Consider the following 19,701-nt stretch of genomic DNA (forward strand, 5'->3'; position numbering starts at 1 on the left):
AAAATAGCTACTTTGAAAATGAAAGAAGAGAAGGAGGAGGGAATAATTCTAATTCATATTAGAAATTTTATAGATATAAACTCTATATAAGTTGATCTTAAAGATCTAATTCAATTTTTATCAACTTCACTGAGATATAATTTATCTTTGATTAAAATGTACATTTATATGTCCAGCTTGATAAATTTTCACAGATGTATATAGTCATATAACTACCACCCCTACCAAGATCTAGAACATTTCTATCACTCCAGAGAGTTCCTCACATCCCTGTCCAATCAACCATCCACTCCCAGCCAGGCAACCACTGACCTTAGATGACTTTTACCTATTCTGGACTTCATATCAATGGAATTATGCAGTATGTAACCTTGCCTATGGTTTCTTGTTCTCAGTCTGTTTTTGTATTTTATTCATAATGTTGTATCAGTTGTTCACTGAGTAGTATTCCATTGTAAGAATATACCACGATTAGTTTACCCATTCATTTGTTGATGAATATCTGGATGGTTGCCAGTTTGTGGCCATAACAAATAAATCTGCTGTGAACATTCAAGTACCATGTGGAAATATGCCTAGGAGTTGAATCGCAGGATCAGAGGGTAGGTATATGCTTAACTTCATGAGACACTGCCAAATTATTTTCCAAAAGAGTTTCACCATTTTATGTTCCCATCACCACTATTTGATCTTTAATTTATCTATACTTTCGAGTTAAAAAAAAACCCTCTGTTGCTCTTTTAGGCCCATTTTCAAAGATATTCAAGGCTCTCTGGATGTGGATGGGAGATTTTCTCCTTTGTATAAACAAGATAGTAGCAAGCTTTCCAATGAAGACATTCTCAAGTTGCTCTCGGAATACAAGAAGTAAGTGTTTTAGAGTTACTGCAGTAAATCAATATCATAGATGAATTATAGTTTCTTTGAATGATGAATGTGAGTCATATGTGGGAAAAATCAAATGTTGGAGCATTTGGATTTGGAAGCATTTGGAAGTTTGAATAAATGGTAACCAGTGCACTTAGTAATCATATTTTTTGAATATAAAATATTCTTATTTTACATCTAGGCCAGAGAAGACCAAATTGCAGATTATTCCTGGGCAGCTAAACATCACAGTAGAATGTGTTCCTGTGGATTTTTCAAGTAAGAACTTAAATATTGCAAATAAACCTAAAAGGCTACGTTTGAATCTCAGGGTTTTTATTTTGTTAATGTTTATTTATTTCGGTGTGCCAGGTCTTAGTTGCAGCACATGACCTCTTAGTTGTGGCATGTGGGATCTAGTTCCCTGACTAGTGATCGAACCCGGGCCCCCTGCTTTGAGAGCACTCAACTACCAGGTGTTTTATCTTCCTAACATTTTTCTTGAGATTTACATGGAGTATTTGTTTCCTAGGGCTGCTGTAAGAAAGTATTACAAACTGGGTGGCTTAAAACAACAAATCTTCTCTTGTGTTTCCAGAGGCTGGAAGTCAAAATCAAGGTGTCAGCATGGCCACGCTCCCTCTCAGGGCTCTGAGGAAGAATCTCTTCTTCCTGGCTTCTAGTGGCTGTTGGCTAGCCTGGGCATCCTTTGGCTTATAGACGCATCATTCTGGTCTCTGTCTCTGTCCTCGTATGGTCTTCTACTAAGAGCACCAGTCACTGGATTTAAGGCCCACCTTAATCTATTATATGGACTTCCTTGGTGGCTCAGACGGTAGAGCGTCTGCCTGCAATGCAGGAGACCTGGGTTCACTCCCTGGGTCGGGAAGATCTCCTGGAGAGGGAAATGGCACCCCACTCCAGTACTCTTGCCTGGAAAATCCCATGGACGGAGGAGCCTGGTAGGCTACAGTCCATGGGGTCGCAAACAGTCGGACACGACTGAGCAACTTCACTTTAATCTATTATGATCTCATCTTAACTAATGACATCTGCTAAGGCCCTATTTCCAAATAAGGTCACATTCTGAGTTTCCAATGGACATGAATTTTGGTGGGACACTATTCAACCCAGGACACATGGTGAATGGTTAGAGATTAGGAAGTAAATTAAGTTGATTTTTATCAGATGCTGTTTCATGTATAATATATGATGTGAGTGTGTTCCAGTCAGTTTCTGCTCCTTTTGCCTTGGCTGAATTTCATCAGTGAAGGGATCCAAAAGGAGAATTTCTTTTCTTGTCTAAAGACAAGAATCTATGATCCCAGGAGAAAAATGGACAGAAGACAGAAAAAACAATTTGCAGGAAATAAAATGACTGGTAAATAATTGGAAAACATCCAGTCTCAGTAATTATGCCACTAACACAAATGTAAATATTTCAGCATTGTTATGTTTTTGTTCATCTATCAAATTTGCAAAAAATAAACTGTAACTGTCTAATGCCGGCTTAGTTTTGGCCAGGCACCATCACCCATCTCAAGTAGGAGTACAGTTTGGCAAGAGACATCCATGAACGTCTGTAACTAAGGCATTCTAATTCTGACATTATCTATCCATTTATTCAGCAAATAAACATTTATTGAGTAAACTTTATTGAATACTTACTAGGTGCTTTGAAAGTATGGAGATTACAGTCTAGAAGGAGTGACAGACATTTAAACAAGAAAGCAAATGAATACTTTCTGTCTCTGATTGAGTGGGCTGCTTTCAAAAAGGGTGGCTAAGGAAGGCTCACCATGTGGCCCAGCCAGCATGAAATGCTTGGGACTGTACATTCTACTCTGAGGGTGTCACATGTAAAGATCTTGAGGTGCAGCTAGCTTGGTTTGTATGGACGCAAAAGGAACCAATGAGACTCTAGTCTAGTGTGTGATGTGAACACAGGAGATAGGAAATGAAGTGGGAGAAGTAGGAAGAATCACATCATGAAGAGCATTGTAAAAACCACGGTAACTCCTTAAAAAACTGAATTTCATCCCAAGTACAATGAGAAGTCACGAAAGGATTGTAAGTAGGAGAGCGGCAATTGGCATGTTAAAACATCTAAGAGTTCAATGGATGATTTTTTCCTAAAGAAGTGTAGACACGAGTTTATGCATAAGATATTTTTTGAAGTGTTGTCTATATTACAGAAGGGATTGAAAGCAACCAAAGAGTACGACACTGTCGGTGTGGTTCAGTCACGGTTCAGTCATGTGTGGTTCAGTTCAGTTATGGGATCCTGATACCATGAAACTTGTATGCAGCTCTGCAAAATGATGTTTACAAAGAGTTCATGAAATAAGATATCAGATAAAATACCAACAACTAGGATACAGTTCTCTATGCAGTGAGATTTTTGTGTTTGTTAGATGAGACATACATAGGAAGAAGACTACAAGAAAATATGCCAAAATATGAGCAGTAGTTAACTCTGGGTGGTGAAATGATCACTTTTATCTGTGGACCTTTACTCTGTTCTTCCAGATATTTTATTGTAAGTATCGCTATCATAGAAAACCAAACCCAGTGAAAATTATTATGTCCTCAGATTTGACTCTCATGCATATTTCTTCTCCATCAATATCACTCTTCAGCAAGGACCAGCAGTCTTAGAGCCCCTTTAAGTGTATGAATAACCTTTACTGCAAGTGGCTACCTTAATAACATGTGCTGCTATACTTCTCTAAGGCTTTGTGTTTTCCACATTCGGGAGGATGGAATTTATTATTGGTAACACATCTGAAGATCTGTAGTTTCAGAAGGCTGCCATTATTCCTTAAGTGAAAATTTGCACCTGTACTACGTTAAGTTTTTAAGAGGGACTAGCCATGAGCTAATTGGCATAAATTTACTGTTACTTCCCTGATACCAATAAAAATTTGCAGTGAAAAGCTAAATTGCAGTCACAGTAGGAAAAGTGTAATGGATTTCTTTGCAGAGTTTAAATTTGTCAAAATTATGATGTGTTATATTTGGAAAATCACTCTACGTTGAGAATGAAATAGCAATCCGCATCTGGTTTGAAGGGTTTCACTAAAATCAGCATCAGGCTACTTATTCCTACTTGTTCTTCTGGGTTCTTGAAGTGGCTGTATGAGTTTTTGTCAATCACTAAGAATTCTGTTTGTTAAACGGCTCTTTGAGAACACAATCCAGGTATATATATATATATTTATAAATGCAGGAATGTGTTAACAATTGTTGCATCTTTGCCTGTTTTTTTTTTCTGCTATAGATTGTATTACTTCTTCATATGTGCCTCTGAAGCCCTTTGAAAAGAATTGTCAAAATATTACTGTGGAAGTTGAAGAGTTTGTTCCCGAAATGACGAAATATTGTTACCCATTTACCATTTACAAAAACCATCTATATGTATATCCCTTGCAATTAAAATATGATAGCCAGAAAACATTCGCCAAGGTAAACAGGGTAAACTATACATTTTGGGGTGTTACACTTGTTTATAATCTTCTCGTTTTGTGACTCATTGTGAATGATGAATCATTTTTAGGCAAGGAACATTGCGGTCTGTGTGGAATTCCGGGATTCGGATGAAAGTGATGCTAGCGCTCTAAAGGTTTGTTTGTGATATTGATAAGCATGCATTTTTCATAGAGACAGACATTTTGGTACTAGGTAGTTTCAAATGCTAAGTTTCATGTGCTTAAATGTCAAAGAAAATGTAGTAAAGTGACAAATGTAATATTGCCTTTTCTATTCTTAAACATTACCGGCAAGATTGAGTTAAATATTAAGAAATGACACAACGTGTTAGGAGCGTATATATAGCTTTAAAAAGGGTAAGCTGCATATGCCAGAATTTTTGCCTTTGCTCCACTTGGATTTTGCCTTGCTTCAATGCCCAATCACAAGGTCATTTTCTTCTGACAGCTTATAGTGGTACCATCAGGGAAGTTTAAACTCCTTTCTCCTTGAAACCTGAATGGGCTTCAAGCTGACAGTAGCACAGCATGACTGCTTTGATCTGAGATATGACTTCGAGTCTGTGGCTGGCCAAATGGTGCCTCCAAACTTGAATGAGTGATCTAGGAAAAGCATCTCAGTATCTGATACTGTGATCCTTAAAATACCTGTCAGTTTCACTCTTTATAGCCACCTTTTACTTTTGGCTCTTTAGCCCAGGAATCAGAGGCCTGAGAGAGAAGTCTGAACATCTAGCCGTCACAAAGTGTTTATCTGGCTCCCCACGTCTCTAGCTTGAGCCTAAATCAGACAGATGGATGGCGAGTCTTCCACTTAAACCACCTAGGAAAAGAGGCTGGAATATCCCCGATTAAGTCATTGAATGTTTAATAGCTCTCATCTTTGAGAAGAGATTTTTTTCACAGAGAAACCTAAGTTAAATTAAGGATTAGCTGGCTAAAATGAGATGTAGGTTCTCAGCTTCTTCTTCAGTGGAGCTGAGAATAGTTTTTTTTCATCTCCGTACACTATCCTTTTGTATTCTCAAAGATTCTTAGGTTACCTCTCTGCAGTTCCTGCAAATTGCCTTCATAACCATATTTCAGGAGAGCAGGCGAGTGTCAGTTTCATTTCTTAGCTGGCCTGGAGGCTGGCTCTGAAGTACCCGGGTGAGGCCATTAGGAGCCTGGCTCATCGACTCCATATTCATCCTTGAACGTATTAAGCCTATGGAAGTGAAAAACTCACACTAGAAATGAAATCAGATCTTTCCACTGAACCCTAGAAAGCCTTCCATTCATTTTATTGGTGTAGCAGCAAGCTGGTGACTCTGAAAGTATAGCTCGTAAAGTGAGAAAACAGTAAGCCTGTCTGGCCTAATGGCCATTCATTTTCTAATTCCTTGAGGCTAGGAACGGATCTGCTGTTGGTTCTGTTAAAACTCCTTACCTGGCCCACGCACAATGAGCATTCAGCACATGTTGCTGACCGACCAAGGAGGAGCTTCTCATATTAAGTAGTGCAAACAGCATGAGAGAAGTAAGCTTGCCAGGCCTGGCTGGAGAGTGTTTCCCTTCCAAATGATTAGAAGTGTTCAGCCACTTCCTGTCAGCTAGGTTGAAATTATATTTCTTTGGTGGCAGGAAATTCAGCAGCATCCATGGAGCCAAGTTAGGCGATGTCTGGGGGTGTCTGGAGTGACTGGAAATGATTTGGAATTTACAGGCTCATGGTGAGAGCTGGGTGGGCTTGGCCATGACCCGGTGCTCACAGATGCCTGTAACTGTATGTGGTTCTCTAGCGTTCTGTTTAAAGAGCAGCTTGGAGAGTGGTGACTCTGTTTCCTTCTTTTGCAGTGTATCTATGGAAAACCTGCAGGGTCTGTCTTTACCACAAATGCTTATGCTGTGGTCTCACATCACAACCAAAATCCAGAGTTCTATGATGAGGTAAAATACCTTATTTTCTCATTGAGAAAATGCTGTGGTGGTTGTTTCTTTTCTGTTTGAATCATTTCCAGTCTTGCATCTGCACCTTCAATCCCTGATTGGTTAGTCACATGAAAATAGAAAATGTCACATCAGAATGAAGGGCCACTGCCTGCTTGGTGCCCTTTGGTGACAATGGAGGCTGGGCCCACAGATAGAAGGGGCTCTGACATGGGATAACATAGGAAACAAACGCCAGACTGGAACAGGACTTCTAGCCCACACTTGGACATCAGCTGGCTCCATGACCTTGAGCAGGTCACTTCCCCTCCCTGAGTCTCCAATTTCCAGAGTTTAAAATAAGACATTTGGAAGGGGTTTTCTGAAGGCCCTCCTAGCTCTTACCTCCTGTGGTTCTGCATGGGAGGGTGCAGCCTGTCTGTAAGTGAAATGCTCTGAGAGACACAGCAGTGTGGCTGGGCCCCCAGAATCCCATCGGCTGCACCAAATGCCTCAGTGCAATATAGACAGAGGCCATCTCCCGGCCTCTGAGCACCTGTCCTCAGTCAGGTTGCCCGATTCTGTCCCTGGCTGTCTTTCTTCCCACTTCTCTGTCTCTGCGTGTCTGTGTCCTTCTCAGTGTCTCTCTGAGTGTCTCTGTCAAAACCTCCTCTAGTCTGTGCATAGACAGCTTATCCAAATCCGCAGGCTGCCTTTGATAACCGTGTGTCTCCATGGAACCTGGGTGTGCATCCCAGGCCAGAAGGTCTGCTGTTTCTGCTTCTCAGGCTCCAGGTGTCCATCCCTGGCTTGGTCAGAAACCATCCCCCCACCCTGCTGTCCCCAGTTCCCCAGGCCCAGCTGCTGTAGTATGGAGGCCTGAAACCCCAGCCCGGGACTTGCTCAGTCCCGTGCCCCAACCTTTGCAGGGAATGTGTTTTTGCCACCCAGGGAGGGAGTGTGTCCATATTTATGTGCAGCAGAGCATTAGATACCCAGATGGTCTAGATGCTGTGAATAGGCATATTCTGTGGTGAAATATACCTACAACAGAAATTAGTTATCACACCAAAGCCGTGTCTTGTGTGAATGATAATTAGGCCAGATGTCCCATCACCAAGCTGTTTAATGTATTCCTCTCTATAACCAGTGCCAGTCACTAGAGAGAAAGCTTGTTCATGTAGTAAGTAATCCATGTTAGGAAGCCAGAAACGGACTTTTGAAACATTTGCTATGCATTAACCAGGAAAGTGAGTGTGAGCGTGTATGCTTACATGGGTTCCTGGGCAGGTCCACGCATGTGCGTTAAATCAATTAAATCTGTGATCTGTCGCCCACATCCTTCCCAGGACACATTAAAAACATTCACTTGGGTTCTGATTGGCAAATTACTTGAGGTGCTTGTATTAAAGTATTAATTTTTAGCATGAAATGCATGTGTCATGATACTTTTTATTTATTCAAGAGTAAAGCTGTGTTTTTCCTCTAAAGAAATTTATACAACTGTAATTTGTGGATTCCATAATACCTCAGTGACTTTTTGCTCATTTATTCATAAAGGCTTTTTTTTTTTTTTTTCCATGCAGAGGAGGGCAATGATTTTGAAAAAAAAAATAAAAGGCAGGTTTTCAAATTCAGTGCGCATTGTAGATGGATTGGATTCACTGACTCAGATTGAATTACATAGTATCTCTGGGCTTTAAGGATGTGGTTTTGATCCAGTGTTTCAGAAAATGCTTCTGCAAAGTTGAATCCAGGAGAATCCACAACTCTCCAGGAAGAGTAATAAATCAGCCCTCACAACCCAAGAGAATATTGTTGTCAAACTGAAACTGACCAGAAAGGCATTTGGAATATATTTAAATGATATCTATTATTTGACCACTTGACCTGTTATTTAGAAAATTATGTCATTGGAAAAGTATGATGAAACAAAGCTAAAGGTCTGACAGTCCCACTTGACGAAGAAAACAAAATGCTCTATATAATTTTGCTTTCATTTCAGATAAAAATTGAGCTTCCCATTCACCTTCATCAAAAACATCATTTGCTTTTCACTTTTTATCACGTAAGTTGTGAAATTAACACAAAGGGAACAACCAAAAAGCAGGACACAGTTGAAACTCCAGGTACGTGTGTTCTTTATTGGAGAATAGTTGATTTACAATGCTGTGTTTGAGGTGTACAGCAACTTGATTCACTTGTACATATATATGCATCTATTCTTTTTTGGATTTTCTTCCCATATGGCTTAAGACAAAGTGTTGAGTAGAATTGCCTGTGCTGTCCAGAAGTCCTTGTTTATAATCCTTTCTATCTATTTATCTATATTTATATCTATGTCTAATCTATCTATAAGTATCTTTTAAAATTAAAAAAAATGTTAGAGTATAATTGCTTTACAATGTTGTGTTAATTTCTGCTGTACAACAATGTAAATCAGCTATAGGTATACACATATCCATGCATTCTTTAAATCTCTCTCTCTAGAGCTATTCGAAATGGAGTTGTCTTAGGATATACCCTCTTTCATCAAGCTACAGACCGCTTCCCCTTATCAAAAAGTGCATTTCTGAGTTAAAATTTCCTTGCTAAAATATGAATTACATGTTAATTTTATCATCATTTCTACTCAACATCATGTCCAAATGCTTGCCAGTGTGCTTAGACTACTGTAGGCAACATAAAGTAATATTGTTCTTCTCAGAGAGAAACCCATATTGTGATGCTATATTTTTGTTATTTCTTTTGTGTGGAATGGCCCAGCAAGCAGAATCTTGCAGCTCTACTCATTGAGAAGAGGGAAGTGAGCCCAGAGCCATGGGCATTTTTGAACCCAAGGGAGATTGGAATTCTAGGGAGAAGAGGATAGATTTAACAAACTTGAATAAGCATTGGTAGTGAAGCCCCAATTGTGGTCTCATTCCTCGAGGCTTTAGATAGACCAATGGGAAGCATCCTTGGGAGAGTATCACAGGTCCTATGGACATGGCCCATGCCACATCCACTATCTCAGTGTCAGTATGCTTTGGGATTCAAATCCAAGTTAGCCTGTGCCCATCTTTTCCTTTCTTTCTTTTTTTTTTTTTTTCCATTTTTAGTGGAGTTTAGTTGCTTTACAATGTTACATTAGTTTCTATTGTACAGCAAAGTGAATCAGCTATATGTATACATATATCCCCTCTTTGTCATCAGGGAGCACTGAATAGAGATTCCTTTGCTATATAGTCTATTTTCATTAGTTAATCCATTTTATACAAGGTAGTATGTATATGTCAATCCCAAGCTTCCAATTCTTTCCACCACCCCCTCCCACCCTTGGTGTCCATTTGTTTGTTCTGTACATCTGTGTCTCTATTTCTGCTTTGCAAATAGATTCATCTATACCATTTTTCTAGATTCCATACATATGCATTAATATGTGATATTTGTTTTTCTCTTTTTGACTTAGTTCACTCTGTATGACAGCCTCTAGGTCCGTCCATGCCTCTGCAAATGGCACAACTTCATTCCTTTTTATGGCTGAGTAATATTTCATCATATATATGTGCCACATCTTCTTTATCCTTTCCTCTGTTGATGGGCATTCAGGCTGCTTCTGTGTCGTTAGCCTGGACCCATCTTAAATTTGTTCATTCACTTGGTAAATATGTCTACATATCTATTATGTACTAGATATTGTAGTAGGTAATATGGAGAAGACAGTGGAGCATCAAACATAGATGTCATCTTCAGTGAGCACATGGTCCAGTGGGGGAAACAAGATCTATGTAGACATTTATAACACAAGACAGAAAGTAGTAGTTACCAATAAAATGGTGCTATGTGATATCAGAGAAGAGCGAGTTATTCTCTGACATCACATAAAATTATTCAGTTCAACTGGTGGAAGGACAAGTGGCTGGGAGTCAGGGAAGGCTTCCAGGAGGAGATGGTGTTTGGGTGAGGTATTGAAGGGTGGCATAGAGTTTGACAATGCAGTCATGACAGGAAGGTAGAGGATTCCAGCATGAAGGAATAGCCAGTATAGAGGCAGAGTATTGAGGGATCTGGACAGGGAACCCCAAATAGTTCCATGCACTGGAGCACCGGGAACTGGGGAGGGAAGCATAGGATGCCAGATTGAAAAGGAAGAGTCAGATGATAGAAGGCCCTGAATACCAGGTTGTGGGTTTGATTTTGTTCTGTTACCAATAGGAAATACTGGAGGGTTATAAACACCAGTAGGAGCTGTTTTGCAGGAAATCCAATCAGGCAGCAATATAATGGGTGAGGTGAGGTGGAGCAGGAAGAAGGAAGGAAGGAAACACCAGTTAGGGGGTTGTTTCAAGAGTTCAGGAGAGGAAGGGGACCACAGTGGGGCTGTAATGGTGGGTGGGTGGGGGGCAGGTGGTGAGGGTGGAGAAAAAGACAATTGCAGAGGAATATACTGGGCCTGGCAAGTGATTGGCCTCTAGAGAGATGATTCAAAGTTAGCACTGAAGTTTCAAAACTGGAAAGAAGGTATTGCCGAGTAGCAGAGTTATGCCTAGGGCTGGTGGGTTTTGACTGATGCTGAGTTTGCAATGTTAGTGACACATCTGAGTGATGCCCAGCAGGCAGCAGTACTGAATATTAGGAGAGTCCCTTTGTGGATAGTGTGTTCTTGTTCTAGACCCCCTTAGAAATTGCAGTTCATTTAGGATAGTGACCTTGCAGGTTGAGAAGAAATCTAGCAGAATAATGAGACAGTGAGGTATATGACAGTGTACCTCCAGAGGAAACTAACAAATGTTGTCTTATCCAGATCCTAGACAGAAGTGGGCAAGATGCTCAGTAGAGCATGAGGTGGTTATTTTCTTGCTACTCATCAGTTTTTAAAATATATATATTTAAGTGTTTTTGAAGTATTATTGATTTATAATGTTTCAGGTGTACAGCAAAGTGACTCAGTTATACATACATATGTATATATACACACATATCTGTTCTTTTTCAGATTCTTTTCCATTATAGGTTATTACAGGGTATTGGACATAGTTCCCTGTGCTGTATACAGCAGGTGCTAGTTTTTAAAATCTATTTTATATAGAGTAGTGTATATCTGTTAATCCCAAACTCCTCCCCAGCACTCATCACTTTTAACTGTCTATCCTTTAAGTGGTTTCACACCTTTGAGGCAGATGGTGTGTGCTTGACATTGTACCTTTATAGGTTCCAAGCATTCTAGATGACTTTTGACTAAGAGACACACTTGGCCATGCTCTGATTGATTTGCAGTGCAACAATGTTGCCCAAGCAATTCCATAGAGACAGAAAGTAGATCAGTGGCTGTCCGGGACTTGAAGAAGAGGAAATAGAACGTGACTTCTGTGGGGTATGGAGTTCCTTCTGGGGGTGATAAAAAAGTTTTGGAATTAGGTAGTGGCAATAGATGTAGAGCTTTGTGAATATACTAAGAACCATTGAATTGTATCCTTTAAATAGATTAATTGTAAGGCATCTGAATTATATGTCAGTAAAAATTTATGTAAGGAAAAAATATCCCTGAAAAACAAGAAATATCTTTTCCTTTTCCTGCTTTCTGGACTGGAAACCTTTTGTCATTTGTCTGATTTTCAGTTTAACTACTTTGACAGAGTCCTTTTGAATGGTTCTTCTGCTCATGTTACTTTCCTCTGCTTTTTCTAAAAGAAAAGCCCTGGGTAAAGCATTACTGAAGCTGTACTAGTGAAGATGCCCTGCAGGCGTGCTTTGGCGTCTGAGAAAGCCATTCAGTCTACTTGGAGAATGCAACGTATCAGTCTCTTTAAGAATTAAAGCTTTGCCAAATTAGACACGTTCTAACCAGATTTGTGTTGACTTTTGTGTTCACACTGTAAACACACGCACACATCGTGCGCACACACACACACCCACACACTCACACAAAGAATTTTAAAGCATCAGAAGGCAGTGGCTTTCAAAAGTACTCTCGAGCCAACACCCTCCCTCATATGCCAGAACTCAGTTCAGAGCAATCCTTTTTACAGCTAAGTTATAAACACTTGAAGTCCAGAGTAATCTCTATAATGGAAATACTGACACTGCTTGACTTGAGCAACACAGATGGCTCTGGCTTTTTTAGCTTAGAACATGATGAGTTTTCTAATAAGAAGCCAAGAGGCTCTTTGGGGTAGAACTGTTAAGAAATGTAGAGACTGGGGAGGAAAATCTCTCAGTGATTCCAGTTGTAAGTACTGTGCTGTGGCTGTATTCTCTTGCTACCTCTCTTCCTTCTGTAATCAGGAAAACCGCCCAACCAAATACTGCTGTGTATAAATATAGAACGTAACCCTGACGTGTGACCTTCATTTTCCACAGTCCTTTACTTACCCTAGGGTTGCTGGAAGAAATTTTGCAACACGGTGATTGCTGTCTGATTATAGTCTCAGATATGAGACTGTAAGGTGGACAAGAGACATCTGAATCCAAAAAAATAAGTCTACCAAAATGCTCCCCTAGTATGTCAAGATAATGAAATGGATGCACTTTAAAAGCTTCCAAGTGTTTTGGTATATCAGCTCACTTTGGTCTTTCAATCACTATTCTATAGAAGAGCTGGGTGTTATTGTTCCTATTATAGTCAAGGAGGTAGCGTGAATAACCTGTTAGTGGCCAGGCTAGGATTAGGAAGCCATCCAAAGTCATTTTTTTTTCCCCCAGTGCTTGGATGCCCAATACCTGGACTCTCACATACAAAGCCCTGGCAGCATCACCAGCCCTACCCTGCTCCCCAGTGACCAGATATTTGTGTAGCTAATTGCATCTGTGATTTCATTTCTCATGGTTGATTATTGTCTTGTCAGTTGGCTTTGCCTGGGTACCTTTACTGAAGGATGGTAGAATCATCACATTGGAGCAGCAGCTGCCAGTTTCCGCCAATCTTCCCCCAGGCTACATGAATCTGAATGATGCAGAATCCAGAAGGGTAGGAAAATATCTGTATTTGTTGAAGAAATCATGATGAAATGTTATTTTTGCCTTCTTTTAAAAAATGTTATTGAAGTACAGTTGATTTAGTGTCATGTTAATTTCTGCTGTACAGCAAAGTGATTCAGTCTTCCGTATATGATGAAATGTTTAAAAAATAGAATACTGTTGGCGTATTGGATGGTTTAGTGTGGTTGATAGCTACTCAGAGTGTAGTTTGAGGGCTGATGCTGGTCTACAACAAAGTAAGTATGGAAAACGAGTGTTGGGAAGTTTCTATCATAGTTTGACAAAGTAACCTCATGTCAGTTGATTCCAGTAACTTAAAATGGGACTCTGATTTTGTGCATGATAAAAAAATTCCTTCTTATAGTCATTTTTATTGTCATTAGGAAAAGTATCCGCCTGCAAAGGATGGGAACTTCAAAATGATTTAGGATACATTTATTCTAAAGGCAGGTTATTTTCTCCAATAATTCCCTATGTCTGAAACTAGCACATTTGTTTCTGAGAAAAATGTTGAAATACATATATTGCTCATCTGTCCATTACTATGGTACAAAAACTCACATGTATGTTTTCTGTTCCCAGCAACCGAATGTAGATATTAAGTGGGTAGATGGTGCAAAGCCTTTGTTGAAGATCAAAAGCCACTTGGAGTCTACCATTTACACTCAAGTAAGTTGCATCCCATGAATTTGTCAAAAAACTTTTTGGCCACGCCATGTGGCATGTGGGACCTACTTTGGAAGTGAGGAGTCTTAACCACTGGACCATGAGGGAAGTCCCTGAATTTTGTCAATTTTAATACTTGAGGTTTTTTTCTTGATTAAAATAGATTATATTCATTTCTACATGAATATAGAGAAGTTGTGGCCTGAAACACTTTCTCAATAGTTAATAACACCATTCTTAATAATAGCTCAAATTTTTAAATTCTTCTCAAATGACCAAATCCTTTTATTCCCATTGACTGATTAGAATCTTCCAAAACTCTGAAAAAAATGTGGAGGCTATATCACCATTTTTAAACCATATATTTTTTTTGAGCTGTTTTAGATTTACAGAAAAATTATGAGGATAGTTCAGCTACCTCCCATATGCCCTATACCAAGTTTCCTCTAGCGTTAACATTTAACATGAGTGTGACACCCTTGTTACAACTTTTGAAGCAGTACTGAGACATAATCATTAGCTGAAGTCTGGCCTTTATTCAGATTTCTTTAGTTTTTACCTATTAGTACCCCTTGAAGTTTCAGGATTCTATCCAGGATAACATGTTACTTTTAGTTGTCACATTCCCTTAGGCTCTTGGCTGTGACAAGTTCCGAGTGTTTCGTTGCTTTGGGTGACCTTGTCAGTTTTCAGAACTACTGGTACTTTGCAGATGCCTCTCTGTTGGAATTAGTCTGATGTTTTTCTTATGGTTAGACTGGAGCTGAACACAGAAGTTGGCAGTCAGTGGATCAGGGTTAGCTACTACAGTTTGCTCTTAGACTCAGCATCCTTGAAATTAGAATCAAGTATCTGTGAGACACCTCAAGCACCATTTGAAAAATCATGGTGGAGAAGGTGAAGCCCACACTCCTTGGTGCAGCCCTCTCAGGTTTCCTTGGCCATTCCATCCTTTTACAGGAAAAGAAACAGGGGCTCAGTCAGGTTAAAAGATTTACCCAAGGTCCCACAGATAATAATTAGAGGAAGCAGGTCAAAATCCGATTTCCATTTTTTTCTCTTTAATCCCTTTTGTTAAAATTGGAGGATAATTTCTTTACATTGTTGTGATAGTTTCTACTGTACCGCAACGTGAATCAGCGATGCATGCTTTCTCAGTTGCTTCAGTTGTGTCCGACTCTTTGTGACCCCATGGGCTGTAACCCACCAGGCTCCTCTGTCCATGGGATTCTCCAGGCAAGAATACTGGAGTGGGTTGCCATCCCCTCCTCCAGGGGATCTTTCCAACCCAGGGACTGAACCCAAGTCTCTTGCGTCTTCTGCATTGTAGGTGGATTCTTTGGCAGTGGCGCCACTTGGGAAGCCTGAATCAGCTATATGTATACATATATCCTCTCCCTCTTGGACCTCCCTCCGCGCCTTCCCCCCCCCACCCCGACCCCAGCTCTCATCCCTCTAGGTCATCACAGAGCACAGAGCTGAGGTCCCCGTGCTATATGGCAGCTTCCCACTAGCTAGCTATTTTACACATGATTGTGTATATATGTCAATTCTACTTTCTCAATTCATCCGGAATTTCTTGATTCTGATTCCTGAGACAGTCTGTGCTATCCACAGATTCAGTGTCTGCAGATTTCACATAGGACAGTTGGACACTGGCTGCCGCAGGGTCAGGTGACTCCCTTTTCTTCACCTGTCAGTTTAGACCTCTCTTCCTGCTTGTTCCATTAAAATACAGAAGCGGCCCAACTTCAGAGATGACATTACTGAAAAAAGGAAACAAATATTGGACTCAGTTCAGTTCAGTTCAGTCGCTTAGTCGTGTCCGACTCTTTGCAACCCCATGAATCGCAGCACGCCAGGCCTCCCTGTCCATCACCACCTCCCGGAGTTGACTGAGACTCAGGTCCATCGAGTCAGTGATGCCATCCAGCCATCTCATCCTCTGTCGTCCCCTTCTCCTCCTGCCCCCAATCCCTCCCAGCATCAGAGTCTTTTCCAATGAGTCAACTCTTCGCATGAGGTGGCCAAAGTACTGGAGTTTCAGCTTTAGCATCATTCCTTCCAAAGAGATCCCAGGGCTGATCTCCTTCAGAATGGACTGGTTGGATCTCCTTGCAGTCCAAGGGACTCTCAAGAGTCTTCTCCAACACCACAGTTCAAAAGCATCAATTCTTTGGTGCTCAGCCTTCTTCACAGTCCAACTCTCACAGCCATACATGACCCCAGGAAAAACCATAGCGTTGACTAGACGGACCTTTGTTGGCAAAGTAATGTCTCTGCTTTTGAACATGCTATCTAGGTTGCTCATAACTTTCCTTCCAAGGAGTAAGCATCTTTTAATTTCATGGCTGCAATCACCATCTGCAGTGATTTTGGAGCCCCCAAAAATAAAGTCTGACACTGTTGGGCATAAATGGTGGCCTACCCGGTGCACTGAGATGCATGCTGAATGGGCCTGGTTCGCTGTTTTGTGTGTGGATTGAGAGGACTCTGGGACTCAAGGAGGAACATGTGTGCTGGTGGCTGTAGATGCCGAGTCGGGTCATTAGAAGACCTGGGGAAACAGGCTTGCAAGATTCTGAGTGGGAGGACGGGTGGTAGAGGTGGAGAGCCTGTGTTTTGTGGGTAATGAATCAAATTTCATATGGCTGTATCCATCTGGTTTTCAGGATCTGCATGTGCACAAATTCTTCCAGCATTGCCAGCTGATTCAGTCAGGCTCGAAAGAAGTTCCTGGGGAGCTCATTAAATATTTAAAGGTAAATGAACAGCAGCTTTCTGTGAAAGGTTTGTTTTTCTTGTCTTTTGGTTGCCACATTTTTGATGTGGGGGGCCAAAAAAAAATGAATACTTGAAAATACTTTTGGTTGCAAATCCTCAAGAGAGCACTTTCTACTATGTCCTTTTCCATCAAGTGGCTGTTTAGAAGCACACAACGGAAGCGTGGCATTAGGAAGAGAATGTTTTAGCCAGAATTCAACAACATACTTAAAAAAAGAATCTCATGAAAATGTTTATTTTGGGTCCATAGATTGATTTTTCCAGGTCTTTTCTCATCTTGCTGACAGCCCAGTAAAGGTAGAGAATGCTGTGGAGAAAAAGGCCAGGAGAAACGAGTCACTTTTACTTGGAATACAATGTGAAATGGTTCCTGGGTCCGTAGGTGAAAGAGTATCAAAAGGGTCAGCTGATAAGAGGGAACCTAGTTGCTGCATTGTGCATAGGAGCCATAAGAAATGCCATATTTTATCAAAAGCATTGAGAATCCAAGATTCCGTTTATTCCCTAACATGGTGGGACAAAGCACATGTCATAAGACCCAGCTGACAGTAGCTTTTCTCTTGGCTGCGCCTTCAGTAGATCAGCGATGGCCAGTCTGAGGAGTTTTGATTTTAAATGAAGTACTCTACAGGATTTCCTTTTTGACATATGTTAATAATGAATGATGTGAAATGAACAAAAATACTCATTTCTTTCAGAGAGGCAGTGTGAATGAGGTAATACGTGTATGGGTTCTGGAATCACAAAATGAGCTTGTACCCCAGCTCTGTCACTTGTTAGCTCTGTGATTGACCTTGACCAAGTTACTTAACTTCTCCAAGCCTTTGTTTTTTCTTCTGTCTCATAAATATAACAGTAATACCCACTTGTACAGTGATTGTGAGGCCTCAGTGAGACAGGGCATCTGCTGTGTGGTATTCATTGCACACTTTTTTCTTGAGTACCTCCTGTGGGCCAGGCTTCATTCTAAACATGGGGGGGATAAGTGAAGAAAACAGACAATATCTCTATTTTCAAGGAGCTTACTTTGTTGTGGAGACAGATGGACACTAAACACATAAATGAATAAATATATACATCTGCAGTCATGGTTCCAGGACCCTCCCTAGATACCAGAGATTCTCAAGTCCCTTGCAGTCAGCTCTCCATATCTGCAGATGTGAAATATGTGGAGATGGAGGGTCAGCTGTATATCTTATGTCAGTTGGTAATAAGTACTATAAAGAAAACCAAAATATAGGGAAGGGAAATAAGGAGTGATAAGGATCTCTTTTTTAGATTGTCAACAAGGAGCTCTCCAGTAAAGAGACCTAAGGGAAAGGAGGGTGCCAGCCCCGAGGAGCTTCCTTGGTGTGTTCCAGAAACAGGAGGAGTTCCAGTGTGGCTGGCACATGGAAGGATAGGCCGCCCCATTGGAAAAGATAGCTGGGTTACTGGTGCAGTAGGGCTTCGTAAGATATGATGAGATGGGGAGCTGTGAACAAAGGAGTGTGATGTAATGTGACTTTGGTTTTTAAAGAATCATCCTGCTTACCATACAGAAAATAGATTGTTGGAAAGGTGGAATCAGGCAGGTAGCCGATAAATGGTGGCTTTTATTCTTAATGAGCATTAAGAAGTACAGTAAGTCACCTAATTTCAAGTCCTTATCTTGGGTAGTGTCCAGAATCCCGCTCTATATGTGAATGCCTTGTCTGCTCAGATCCGTGGCTTTATTCTTCCACTGGGGAAGCTTTGTAAAAGTTTTAACAAAGTTAAATTTCCTGTATTGATATTCTTAGAATGGAGGGGGAAGAAAGGTATTCATATTTGTGTTTTTGAGGGTGTGGAATTTCTGTTAGTTCTGTGACCTGTGCTCGCCCTCTAGTGGCAATGAATGAAATGCCATGTGTTTATAGAAAGTGCCAAACTCCTGTATGGAATGTTAGTGCTAAAAGGTATCTTTAGGGATACTTTTTTTGCAGATGAGGACACTGAGGCCTGAGGACAGAGATTTGCCAGTGGTTATTCAGCTGGTTAGTAGGAGATCAGAGCCGAGCATGTCTTTTGATGGCTCTTTTGACTCCTAGCCCCGTGTACTTTTTATCAAACCTTACTATCTCTTGTCCTTATAAATGACATTGTTTAATCACTTCATCTAACCATCCACATGCTGAGCTTATTATGTGTTCAGTATTTTCCTAGATGCTGTGTCTTGCAAAGAAGAATAACTTAGGCTATTTTCCATAGGGATCTTATGACCAGTCGAGAGGGGCCCACTTAAGTCAAATGACAATATAAGTCAGTAGTACAAATAATCGTCCAAAGCAATATGTAATTAAATGTCAATTGCATGATACAGGATATAAATGCTCAGAGTTCACAAAACTGTGGAACCACTGAGATTAGAGGGTTCCCATCTTTATCCCTTTGATTCCTTCATTTATTTTGTCATCCCCCAAATAATTATTGAGTACCTACCATGGGACCAGATATTGTACTGGATGCTGGGAATATAATTGGAATAATTCAGACAACATACCTACTCCAGTTGGCGGAGAGGGATTATAAAGAAGTCCCATTAGATAGGGATGAGTACTGTGAAGAAAACAGAACAGGTTAAATCTTAACGTTCAGAAAACTAAGATCATGACATCCAGTCCCATCACTTCATGGCAAATAGATGGGGAAATAGTGGAAACAGTGGCTGACTTTATTTTGGGGGGCTCTAAAATCACTGCAGATGGTGATTTCAGCCATGAAATTAAAACACGCTTACTCCTTGGAAGGAGAGTTATAACGAACCTAGACAGCTTACTAAAAAGCAGAGACATTAGTTTGTCAACAAAAGTCCGTCTAGTCAAGGTTATGGTTTTTCCAGTAGTCATGTATGGATATGAGAGTTGGACTATAAAGAAAGCTGAGTGCAGAAGAATTGATGCTTTGGAACTGTGGTGTTGAAGACTCTTGAGAGTCCCTTGGACTGCAAGGAGATCCAACCAGTCCATCCTACAGGAAATCAGTCCTGGGTGTTCATTGGAAGGACTGA

General features: G+C 40.5%; 1 protein-coding gene across 5 annotated transcripts in view; it reads left to right on the forward strand.

The window, feature by feature from the left end:
• DOCK11 (dedicator of cytokinesis 11) overlaps positions 1–19,701 on the forward strand; it is a 215,723-nt gene that overhangs the window by 98,418 nt on the left and 97,604 nt on the right. For all 5 annotated transcript variants that reach the window (XM_061408367.1, XM_061408366.1, XM_061408368.1 and 2 more), the window contains exons 15-23: positions 745–867; positions 1,070–1,146; positions 4,148–4,332; positions 4,424–4,489; positions 6,192–6,284; positions 8,269–8,392; positions 13,091–13,212; positions 13,806–13,892; positions 16,562–16,651. In XM_061408367.1, coding sequence (XP_061264351.1) covers positions 745–867; positions 1,070–1,146; positions 4,148–4,332; positions 4,424–4,489; positions 6,192–6,284; positions 8,269–8,392; positions 13,091–13,212; positions 13,806–13,892; positions 16,562–16,651 — 967 coding nt within the window. The remainder of the gene's footprint in view (positions 1–744; positions 868–1,069; positions 1,147–4,147; positions 4,333–4,423; positions 4,490–6,191; positions 6,285–8,268; positions 8,393–13,090; positions 13,213–13,805; positions 13,893–16,561; positions 16,652–19,701) is intronic.

The sequence above is a fragment of the Bos javanicus genome, chromosome X (genome assembly GCF_032452875.1).
Source record: "Bos javanicus breed banteng chromosome X, ARS-OSU_banteng_1.0, whole genome shotgun sequence".
NCBI lineage: Eukaryota > Metazoa > Chordata > Mammalia > Artiodactyla > Bovidae > Bos > Bos javanicus.